The 12,806-nt window shown below is 33.6% G+C and overlaps 1 protein-coding gene and 1 pseudogene across 1 annotated transcript; both read right to left on the bottom strand.

The window, feature by feature from the left end:
- Window positions 1-844: 844 nt before the first annotated feature.
- LOC122296510 lies at window positions 845-3,266 on the bottom strand (annotated as a pseudogene).
- A 1,087-nt stretch (window positions 3,267-4,353) lies between these two features.
- On the bottom strand, window positions 4,354-6,105 carry LOC122296511 (peroxidase 12-like). The gene is made up of 3 exons (XM_043106278.1): window positions 5,815-6,105; window positions 5,304-5,498; window positions 4,354-5,121 (listed from the first exon to the last, which is right to left on the bottom strand). The coding sequence occupies exons 1-3, from the start codon at window positions 6,076-6,078 to the stop codon at window positions 4,495-4,497; spliced, it is 1,086 nt and encodes a 361-aa protein (XP_042962212.1). The 5' UTR covers window positions 6,079-6,105; the 3' UTR covers window positions 4,354-4,494.
- Between the last annotated feature and the right edge of the window lie 6,701 nt (window positions 6,106-12,806).

Here is a 12,806-nt window from a genome sequence, read left to right on the forward strand (position 1 = left end):
CATAAATTAAAAAAATACAGAGAGATAATTTGGGCATTTCGTAGGTATGATTTCTGCTTCTTGTCCTCTCAGTTCAAAATGAAGTTCATGATATGCATATGCATGAGTAAAAAATTCGTGATACACATATGCATGAGTAAAAAACAACCAAACACAAAGACGATTGAATTCGAAATTGAAGTTCAACAAACAAAAATAATAACTTTCAGAAAGTGAAACTCAAACCCAATGTTTGAAGTCCTAGATTAAACACGGCATGACACGGGCTCCTCTGCTACCGAACCAGAGCTTCCATGCAAGGCCAACCACCACACAGCAAACACAAAGCAAATGGCTCAATCATATACATCATATGCATATACGCAACAGGAAAACAAATTACCAAACAGTTAATAAAAACCATACTGAATAAAAACTCAACAGGGAAAAAGCCACATATGCTTATATGCGTATGACGGAGGATGGATGATCAAACCACGGGTCAGAGATCCAACGCGAGAGACCGTGCTTCACTGACGGAGGCGGTGGTGTCTCTGTTTTGCTTTGCTAGAGGCGAGGGTGTGGCGGTGAAGAGGAATAAGTGAAGAGAGAGAGAGAGAGAGAGAGAGAGAGAGAGAGAGAGAGAGAGAGAGGTTTGTGAGAAATGGGTGTGAATGTCGGCGCTAAAGAAGAAGAAAAAAGATCATAAATGTAAAAAGACTAAAACATCTGTCGGTAAAATAGAAATAAAAACAAGCTGTCTGTAATTTTAGAATAAATTTAAGGGTAAAAATTGGAAATAAAAATATTAGACGAAAATACTGTAGCTTAAGTTATTGGCACTTATTAATATAAAGATATATAATTGAGCAAAACCAGTTATTATTTATAATAAGTAGTGTAACATGCTGAAGCTGGTTCCAAACATAATATTAAAACATTCCCCATATATATATAGTTTTAAAAAAAAAAAAACTATAATATAACATAGAAACACCCTCATAGATAGGCTCATAGCTCAGCTGCACGTTCCTGGTCCTCTTCCAAAGTTGAAGAATACGATATGTCTTGATTCCTCGACGAGCAATTTGCACGAATTTCCCCTTGCGTGCCCGTCAACACATTCAACTGCCCCATTTTGATCATCGACAACACAAACTTCTCAAAGAACAGGTTCTCATCATCAGCAGAGCTAACAACGTCTCTTGTCCTGCTGTCAGTGTACAAATCTTGGTCCGACGTGAACAACCCTTTTCGGTTCACGAGATTAACGTAGTACTTGTTATCGAACAAGTTGGGGACCCAACATCCATCACAGCAGTGTTTGTGGAATTTGCAAGAGGGACAGATTTCCTTGAGCTCAGTGGCTAAGGTCTCATCCATGGTTGGGTCTTGAGTTGGGTAGAGACGGTTAGTAAAAGCATTGCAGTGGCCAATCCCAATGGTGTGGCCACCCGAGAGGGCTACAACATCGGTGGGATCGAAGTTTTTAGTATTAGCCAATGTTACCTCTATTGTAGCAAAGTTTAGTCCATCCCTCCTCCCTAGTGGCACATTGTAGTTGGGACCTCCTGACTGCAATAATTAATTAAAGAAATATAATGTACAGAAAGAACACAAACCATGCATATTAATTATTTGATATATTCCGATCGATCGAACAACTCAATGGGCATCCATGTGGTCATATGCTTTGAAAAGTAAACTAACTTTCATAAACAACGTCGGAGGCTGTATTACAGTAGAATAATACCAAATACAGTTTTAGAGGTGGGTAAATCTTGTATTCTCAAATGGGATTGGCCAATTAGAAAAAGATTTTTTCATATGAATTCCAGATTTTCTTTACATTTTTCAAAGAGAGTGCGTGAGACTTCAAAACGGTATAAAGCATTTTCCCTTACAGTAGTAATATTACAATCGGACAAAGTGTTTAGATAGTGTCGTTACATATACCAGATCAGCAGGGTTTTGGGCAAAATTAGAGGAAAATCAGATACTATTTACCAGTGAAACTGCATGATCACGTGCTGCAATGGCAGTTATGTCAGCGCAAGAGACGACCCTTCCACACCGCTCGTGGACAAACTCGCGCAGATTATTGATAATCTGAAACGACTCAGCCCTCAATTAAGCTGGGTTGGGAGGGGCATCCTTCTCACTTGGTCTGCTCGCCGATTCATCAAGCAGCACCGAACCATCACATCCCTGCATATAATACACCAAATTTTAGTCTTTGTCACATGCATGCATGTATGGACAAGTCAAGGTTCCATTATTAAAGTTGTGAAGAAAAAACAATGGGAGAAAAAGGTCTATTACAAGAGCAAAATGTCTACACGGTAGTTGAAGGCTATCTCATCTGATAGCGAAGTTCAGAATACGAGCTACTTGCTGGAAATTCAAATATTGTCGTCATTCATTCAATATTATATTTCATCTGGGTCAGTTTCTACAAGCGAGAAGGACCGGATGAGAGAGAGAGAGAGAGAGAGAGAGAGAGAGAGAGAGAGAGAGAATTTTCCACAGTTCTGCAATTGTTTTTCTTGTTAAGAGGTGAAAATAGACGAAATTATCATATGAAATTATGTTCTAAATGATTAAATTCACAATTTATTATCGGTTTAAGTTATTTAGACAATTGGTGATGATTTAAGACGATATCGCAGCAAAATATTATATATTCTAATCATATTTCCTATCCACGTATTGTTTCTCAATATATATCTTTTTTCCAAATATGTAAAAACATAAGTAATAATGATCGTTAAAAAAATTTACTATACAAAGGGCTGGGGCATCAAAGTTCCATAAATGAGTATAAAATTTTAATGGAAAGTTCATGGAGTAGCTAAAACTGTGGATCAGTTTCAAATATTAGCCGAGCAAAACAAAATTGACTTTCATTTGAGACAGGAAAACTTCGTAGTTCATAACTAAGTGGTCATAAGCGCTAAAGCAAAATAACGTCCATGACAGCTAGAAATGCCGGGAGACCTGAGATTTTCTTCACCTGAACAAAGCAGTCGTGGAAATGGAGGCGAAGCAAGGCGGCAGCTAGGCCAATGTTCACTTTGAATACCTTCTTGAGGTAGTTTCTGATGATGGATTCAAGCACAGGACAGCTCGACTCATGGAAAGTCCATGACATTCCATTTGCCAGAGGGGCAGAGGACTCTGTGTTTAAGGCACAAACATCATGGGAAGCTAGCAAAAGAGAAGAAATGAAAAGAAGAGAGGTAAAACAAGCAGCACCAGCCATGGTAATTGGTTTCTTGGCAAGCACAATAGGCAACAGGCCTGAGGTTTATTTATAATAAGATTAGTCATAAATTATTAAGGATTTTCTTTATTTATAGGAAAATTTTCATATTAAGGTTTTAGGTGGGTAGAAAATTCTGGCTGCTACCTCATCAAGAACAGTTAAAATAAAGTATGGCCTTAGACTTGCATGCAAGGGATTGATCGATCATGTCTTGAAACAATATAAAACATGATCAATTACATGTTGCACGGATCTGAAAGCGGCTGGTTGTCGTTGTTTTACATTGCAACTTGGCTTAAAGATATAGATGTTATAGAAATTAACCACTTACCAAGGAGATCAAGTAAATTAATCAAGACAAGTGGAAACAAAGTCCTTTTTTTTAGAGAAATGATATTTGCAGTCGTGGTTGTATAAGCGGCGTGCAGTCGCTTTGAAAAAAATGAATTAATATGGAACCCACATGAAAAAAAAAACTAACTTTTTAATCGTGGACCCCACTCTTTTTTAAAGCGATTGTCTGGCGTTTATAGGTCCACGACTGTATGTAACATTGCTCTTTTTTTTAACCTGTTTAGGCAAACATGGCTTGACCCAAGAATACAATAATTTTCCAAACTGGTCGAGGCCGTGTCTGTGACTCTGTTTTACAATATGGCTCTTTGTATTCATGTGTAATTAGTCATGCACATGGCTCTGATTAAGTGTGGCTTGCCAAGGCGTGAGGCTTCATGCATGCATGCCACTCAGCTCACATTATTGCAACCTATCTACACAAGATCAACGAGATCATGCAAACCTTACCTTTGCTTTTGATCACTTGTGACTAATTCTTTTTTCAAATCAATGATCATGAGTGTGTGTGTGTGTGTACACATATATATAGGCGCTTGAGGGTGCCCCATAATCAAAAGATAACATTTACCTCTCACGTACTAATGGATCTTAATGACAGACCCTATCATGATCACTAATGGATCCATCTGTTATTTATAAACAAAACAAATTAAGAATATCGAAGCTAATTTACATATAAGATTGAATATTATTCCGAAGAAATTATGTAAACTGATCATCTACATGCATAGAGAGTCAGAGACCGATCGAGATACTGAAGCATGCAGCCAGTTATTATACGTTATTTAGACAAACTTGCAACGTCATACGTACGTACTCTGGTTCCATTAAAGTCTGAATTAAACAGCTAAACATTCAAACAGTACTCTCCCAAAATACCTTACAATAATTACTTAGACAGCATAAGCTGATCCCGTCTCCTTTTGATCTCCTTCCGCAGATGTCAATTTTACAGTACTATCGGAATTCGCCACCGAGCAATTGGCACGAATTTCCCCTTCCTCGCCCGTCAACACACTCAGCTGCCCCATCTTGATCATGGCATCCACAAACTTGTCAAAGAAGAGCTCCTCGTCGAGCGCAAAGCTAGTGACTATGTCACTTGTAACGTTATACATGTAAAGATCTTGGTCTGATGTGAATAAGCCTTGGCGGTTCACGAGGTTAATGTAGTACTTGTTATCAAATTTGTTTGGCGTCCGGATATCGAGCACGGTGGTGCTGTTGGAATCTGCATCGGGGCAGATTTCCAGGAGTTCGTCGGCGAAAGTGTCGTCCAGGGTAGAGTCTAGAGTTGGGTAGAGCCGAGAAGTTAGAGAAGTGCAGTGGCCGATCCCAATGGTGTGGGCGCCCGAGAGGGCAACTAGATCTGTGGCATTAAGGTTAAAGTTGGCTAGCCCTGCGACAAGCTCACTGGCGTTGCTTGTGGATGAGGGGAGGCTGTTCACCGTTGTTTCTTGTGAAGCAAAGGTTAGCCCGTCCCTCCTTCCCAATGGCAGACTGTACTCGGGACCTCCTGCCTGCAGCAATCGAGCGAGGAAATTAAAGGCATGGAAATTCATACTGAAAGTATAAAAATACGTAATTTCACCAATTCTTTGCGGCAGAGAATTTAGATAAAGACGGCCACATTGGAACAATATTTATAAATGATCGAGGGCATGCAGTGCAACAACAAAGTAAAGAGGCTGTACAGCGTTACCAGATAAACAGAATCACGCGCAGCAACAGTAACAATGTCTGCACAGGAGACAACCCTTCCGCACGTATTGTGGACGAGCTCTCGGAGGTCCTCGATGATCTGAAATGCCTTAGCTCTCAAAGTGAGGTTCGGAGACGCATCCTTCTCACTGGGATCACTGTCTGTTCCATCAAGCAAGATCGAACCGTCGCATCCCTGCATTGAAATTAACACATAACCAAGAGATCATCGACATTTCAATCAAACTAACTTCCAAAGCAGTACTACTCCATCGATCCATGGGCTGCATGTACTGTACGTAATCACTAAATGCCTTCATGGAGGAACACCTAGCTAGCTAACTCATTGGCTTAATTTTTATTCTTTCAGCAATTTTCCTACAAAAGGGTAATTGCCAATTATATTATTCAAACGACGTTTTAGCTTATAATTATCTGCAACAAAGAAGTTGAAAAAGCCTAGGATCCAATTGCCTAACATATATAAATATGTTAGATGATCTTTTTGTGACCTGAACAAAGCAGTCATGGAAATGGAGGCGCAGTAAGCCTGCGGCTTGGCCAATGTCCTTCTCAAACACAGTCTTGAGGTGGGTTCTGACGATGGATTCAAGCTCAGGGCAGCTAGAATTGTAGAATGTCCACGAGAGTCCGTCCACTATAGTGACGGAGGCTTGTACCTTTGAGGCACAAGCGGCGCCATAGGAAGCCAGTAAAAGAGAAGAAATCAAAAGCAGAGAAGGAAAAGAAGTAAAACCAGCCATGGTAGTCCTCATGGGTTTGTTCTGCAAAGAAATTTGGACCAAACAGGTCGCTTTATATAGAGGCAGATGAAGATTTGATGACAGTACAATACTTTACAGACAATTATCAAACAGCTGTATTGCATTATTTTAGTAGGATCGTTCATCTGCATTATTATTATTTCAACCTTTAAATATAAGCCACAATTAATTCTCACTGCTTCCTTCCATGATGAAAGACTGCATCCTCCAAAAATTTCTGGAAGTTTGCCCCATGATGTACTTATTTTCCCCTTCACTGATTGCAGTCTGATTTCTACCTCAATAAATAAAAGAGTAATTGATACTCATTATTTTAATTTTTATTATTTTTTCATTATTTTATAACATGGTATTAAATAATTAAAAATTATTTATTATATTTTACTTATAAATATATTATTTAATTCTACATTATAAGATAAGATGATAATAAAAAAATAGATAATAAATATTTTTTTTTTAAATAAAAAAGGGACTGGGTGTATAGCACAAGAATAACTCTTTAATCTTTTATTTTTTTATTTTTTTTTCATATTCTTAAACATTTTTTAAACAAAAAACATAACATCATTAAAAAAATATTTTTTAATCACTAAGTAAAAAATATATATGAAAAAAAAATACCTCGTGCACGACTCAAAAAGTTGTAATCTGTAATCAAAACTATATAATATTATAATATATATACACTCATTCCGAAAAAGAAAACATATTATATGCACCTTTCTTTGAGATATAATTATTAACATTATGTACGTGACATGATCTATATATTTTACAATATTCATTTTAATTATTGGATTTTAACATGAGGACTGTACGTATTAATATAGTAATTAGATGCATTAACCTCTCTCTCTCTCTCTCTCTCTCTCTCTCTCTCTGTAACAGCCCGCTAGAAATTCAATTGTGGAATTTCTATTGACTTTAGGAACCTCGTGAATAGTCTATAAGTTTTCACGAATCCATTAATCATATAGGTTTTAGGCTAACTACATAGTTAGTGTTATTACTCATTATGATATCAGAAGTGTTTTTGATTATTTGAGATAGTTAGAAGTGTCAAAATGTATTATGGTTTGTGCCATTAGACTCGGGGGGTTATTTAAGGTCTTATGGCGCAATAACATTTTTTCATAATTTCGGGCGAAACGTCTGTTCAAAATTGTAGATATTAATGGATAAAAATATCTTAAGCTAATTTTGTAGATATTATTAGATAAAAATATTTTAAGCTAATTTCGTGGATATTATTGGGTAAAAATATCTTGAGTTGATTTTTGTAGATATTATTAGGTAAGAGAGTCCTACACTCCACTCTCACTCCAGTAAGAGAGTCCTACACTTAACTCTCACTTCGGGTAAGAGAGTCCTACACTTAACTCTCACTCCAGCCTCATCTCTTCCATATCTTATCCACAAGTATCTCCAGCCACCCCTCCCCACGAAATTATCTTCATTTATGCTTTCCATTGAAAGAATACCAAACACTCTCTCTCGGACAGCTTTTAGGAGTTCTTTTGCACACCCATTTCGAAGCTTTTGTAAGTGTTTTATCATAAAGTCTCCTTCATATAAGTTGTTTCTCTTTGAGTCTAGTTTCTGTAGATGTATTTTTCGTATCATTCCATGGTCATTTGGTCAGTCAAAAGTATTTTTAACCATAGAAAGGTCATTCTAGGCGTGAATCTGGAGAGTATGTTATAGTTTGGAGTTTTTGACCAAGCTAATGGATAGATATTGGTCCGAAATTTTTATGGAGTATTGTTAACATGTATATATGACTATTGGTTGAGGATTTTTGCATGATTAAAGGTTTTGATGAAAAATTTTCTTAGATTTAGAAACTTAGAAACTGGAAGAGGAAAAACAGTTTCTGTTTTGAGAAAGTTTAACTCTTTAGTGGTCTAAACCTATTCTAATGACTTTGATAATTTTATTGGAGGATCCTAAGCATCTTATATACATGTTATATTATTATTTTGAAGATATTTGATGTTAGTTTCAAAAATATGAAATTTTATGTAAAGAGATATTCAGATAAGCCAAAGTGTAGATGTTCTTGGCTAAATTTATGTTTTGGTTAATTTTTAACCATGTGATCTTGAATTAGAAGCTTATATATGTTTTAGGACGTCCTTTTAAACCATGTGATGGTTTGGTTTGAAGATCACATATTTATAAGTCATAGATCAAAAGGTTGATCAAAACAAGTTGGAAACAAAAATCAATAGAAATAGCATATGAGAATTTCGGCCCTATGGAGTTTTAATAGTTGTGATTAGTTTTAAATTTTTCTAAATTGATATTTGAATTGAGGATAAAATTTATATGAGGCATGTAAATTTTGGTGACTTTTGGAGTTAGTATGCAAAATCCTTAAGTTATGGGTAAAACGGTCATTTTCCTACATGTAGATAGTAAAATAGAAATTTTACTCTTTAAGTTAGTATTTTTCCATATTTCAAATTATTAGTGATTTAGCGCTAACTTTTAGAATCACTAATTACAGTTCCTCGTGATCGCGCTTAAGGTTTTAATAAGAAACGCGGAGATCGAGGTAAGTTAGCTTTTAACTTACTAGCAGTCTACTGTGTATGTGTGCTAAGTAAAGGAACTATAGTGTATGTATGTATGTTATCATATATGTCATGCCATGCCAAGTTATCACGTAATTATCTATTATACAGAATTTATTCTGTCATCAATTTTTATCTGTTACATAATATATTCTGTCATGTATTACTATACATTACAAGTATGTCATGTTAAATATGTTGTCTATTATATGTTATGTCATGTTACGAAATGTTTCTATCTTAAGTTGGTCATGTATTTCAAGTTATGTTCAAATCACGTTATGTTACGTCAGGGCTCCAGTCCTTTCGTTTTCCAGTCACGTTTCATCTTGAATACATTCAGTTTGTGTAGAATACATGGGGCCACAACAACTGTGGAGTATGTATTTATACGTAGAATACATGGGGCCACAACAACTGTGGAGTATGTATTTTTCATGTTAAGTCAAATTTGTGTAGGTTATGTCAATTATGCTATGTTGTACGCTAAGGTATGCTTTAATTACTTATGAATTTGATTATGCATTTATGCTTTTACTGTCATCCATGCATCATTAGCCTGTGTGGAAGTTTTTTGTTAACTTGCTTAGATTTGTAATCAAATCTCACTGTGGTAGTCCCAACTACCATTCCCCCCGAATGGTAGATCTTGTTACAGGACTTGAAGGAGAATCAGGAGCTGACCAACTAGACACAGTCGACTGAACGATGATGCAACGTCAATGTTAATATAATAGTTAACGTAAATTACTACTTGTACGATGGAATTGCATCTCCAGTACTTTTTGGATCATAATCATTTTGATCTAGTGTTATGATCTTAGTTGTTCAATGGGTCTTTATATATTAAGTATGTTTTAAGCATTTGGGATATTTTCAATTTGGTGCATAGTATTGCTAAAAAAAAAAAAAATTATCCGCTGCGAATATTGCATAATGTTAGATGCATGTTAGGAATATTGCATCTCATATGTCATGAACGGGGGCAGGTAACCTTGTGTTGCATGTCTCGACGCTTCAAATGTCCGTCTGATCCCAAACGGAATTTGGGGGCGTCACACACACACTCTCTCTCTCTCTATATATATATATGCTATTATTGGAAAGAAAAAATCTATTTATAAGCAAATGTAGATGATAGTATAAATATTTTTTTTTAATATATATTTGGAGAGAGGGGTTTTAAACTCACCCCAATTTTAGAGGCTGGGGGTAATGCCAATCAGGTCACAGGCCTTTGGCGATGGTACTAATGTTTACATTATATAATTTGAGTTGAAAAAGAAATTTTAAATTTAAATATTACAAATCAAATATTTTTACTATTTAAATGATAGAAAATAATGTGATTTGTATATTGATTTGATAATAGAATAATTTGAATAGATTCTCTTAAATAATTATTATATCTACCTAAAGACATAATAAATGACGAGAAATAATATGCTCTACACATTGATTTGATTATAAAATAATTTAGATAGATTCTCTTAAATAATTATTATGTTTACATATTGATTTGAGAATAAAATAATTCAGATAAATTCTCTTAAATAATTATTATGTATAGCTAAAGAAAATAATTATTATAAGCCATGTTTCCGGAGGCTTCGATCAATATATATATATTAGGAAACAACAACCTATGATTATGAATATATCAGATCACATGATTTCTAGTATAATAGAATTTAACCTAAATATCGAGGGAAGAAACCGATCATATAAAAATTGAGAGGTCCCCAAATAAATAAATAAGGAAAGAAAAAAAAAAAAAAAAAAAAAAAAAGCTTAAAGGACACGTTTCATGAAACGGAATATATAGAACGACAATGTGGGGATGGGTTGGTGGGGGGTGGGGTGATATATGCATTGTTTATTCTTCACCACATGTGTTCTGAATCATTAAGATCAAGAGGATATAGATGGTCAGAGTCGGTGAGATTGTCCAAATAAAAGAAAACAAAAGAAATTAAAATCACGTTTTTAAAAGGAATGAAGATATATATATATATATATATATAATAGTCATCATTTGTTAAAATCAGTAATTTTTTATTAAAACAGAGGACTAGATAATTGTTTAGAAATCTTTTTGAATTTGATTTTCTGTTGAAGGAAATTCAAATGTTGATTTTTTGTTGAAAGCAAAGATTTTAAATTTTTATTAGTGCCAATTTCAAATTTTGAAGCAAATTTAAATTTTACTTGTTGTCCAAAAGAATTAGTGATAATTTCATCTTTATCAGAAATAAAAGGATATAAAGTTGGAATAAAAGAAATTCCTAATATGACATTGTGGGACATATTTCGAACTAAAACAGAAGGAATCTTAAAATAAATATTATCTTGACAAACATGAACATTATTTAGCTCATAAGTGATCTTCATTTGAGATTCATTTGCTGCAGATAATTTTTCAGTAGATTTTTCATAATATTTACTAGGTATTAATCCTTCTTAAATACAATTTATATCCGATTCGGAATCAATAATGGCAACAACATAAAACTTAAATTCGTAGCAAACAATAATAGTAACACGAGAAAACCATTTGAGAGAGATAGAAAGACGAATTGACAATTCCTTTACTCATTTCACCATTGTCTACATTGATGATATTTTTATATTTTCAAAATCTATTAATGAACATTGAAAATATTTGCATTTGTTTTTTGACATCATTAGATTAAATGGTCTTGTTGTTTATGTTAAAAAGGTTCAATTATTTCAAACCACGATTATATATATATAGTCTCATTAACTACCTCTTTTCAATATGCAATTGTCCATTATTAAAAAAAATATTACAGATAAAAAGAGATTATATAAAATAAATTTACAATCGATATGATTTCATGAAATATGTTAAATCTATTTTATAATCAAAGTAATTTTATAATCTAACGTATTATATCAAGTCATATCAGTTTGTAAATTTATTTTTATATAATTTTTTTGTGGTTAAAGTATTTCTTTATTAAAAATCATGGAATGCTTTAGAGTTTCCATCTACTCTCATTTGTTTGATCTTGAAAAAATGAAAAAAACACGAAACTATCAATTTCAGCAGGAAATTGTATAAACGAGATCGAAACTCATGTGTGATCATTAGCATCTAATTCATCAAATTTGTATTGAAAATACATAAATATGGAAATATCACCCCTTGACATCATTTAAGATCATCCAGTGATCAAACCTTTATTCATCATCTTTTGTATGTTCAAATATATAATAAGTAAAGAAAAATGTTTTAACATCGAAAAATTTTAAAAAAAATAAAATTATAAATTAAAGTGATTTATTATAATATATTAAATTATAAAATTATTTTTATTATACCATAAATTTATCATATCTTATAAAATTATATAAATCGATTATAAACTTTTAGAAAAATCCAAACAACCATGGGTTGGATCTCCGCTATCTTTGTAGGTCCTTCCTAAAATCGAGGACACCGGCTCAGACAAGAAAGAAAAAAATAAAGAAAGGACTCGTGGACCAATAATCAATAATGCATCATATAATTTACCGGAAGAATCCAAGTATTCGAGTCTCGAGAGGTCGACTTCGCAATCAATTCGGAAATTGAGAGGATATAAACCATTGGAAATTATGTGAAAAAGGACAAAAATGATTCATTCATTTATTTACTACAAACATTTTGATGATGGGGATGTTGCAACTATTTAAGTCTCTATTTCTTAAAATATAATCAGTCGAAATTATTTATAAAAAAAAAATAGCACAATTCTTTTTTTAATACAATAATAGAGATAACGTCGAGTTATCCTATATACAGTTAGATTTGCATACTTATTATATCCTCTAATGATGTAATTGGTTAAAATAATTATTTTATATTAAAAAAATGATGCAACCAATCATATTATTTAAGAGTTTTGTTATATACAATCACTTTTACGTATTTTTTATACATTCTATTGATGTGATTAGTCAAACCATTTATTTTATATTAAAAAAAGTGATGCAGTCAATTACATTAATGAAATATGCAAAAAGTATGTAAAAATGACTACACAAAATTTTTGTTCAATTATACCTAAAATACGTACAATATTTGAAGATCAATAGAAGATTTCCACTTTGTTGGCAACGACTTCTTCACTTTAA

The sequence above is a fragment of the Carya illinoinensis genome, chromosome 15, assembly GCF_018687715.1.
Source record: "Carya illinoinensis cultivar Pawnee chromosome 15, C.illinoinensisPawnee_v1, whole genome shotgun sequence".
NCBI lineage: Eukaryota > Viridiplantae > Streptophyta > Magnoliopsida > Fagales > Juglandaceae > Carya > Carya illinoinensis.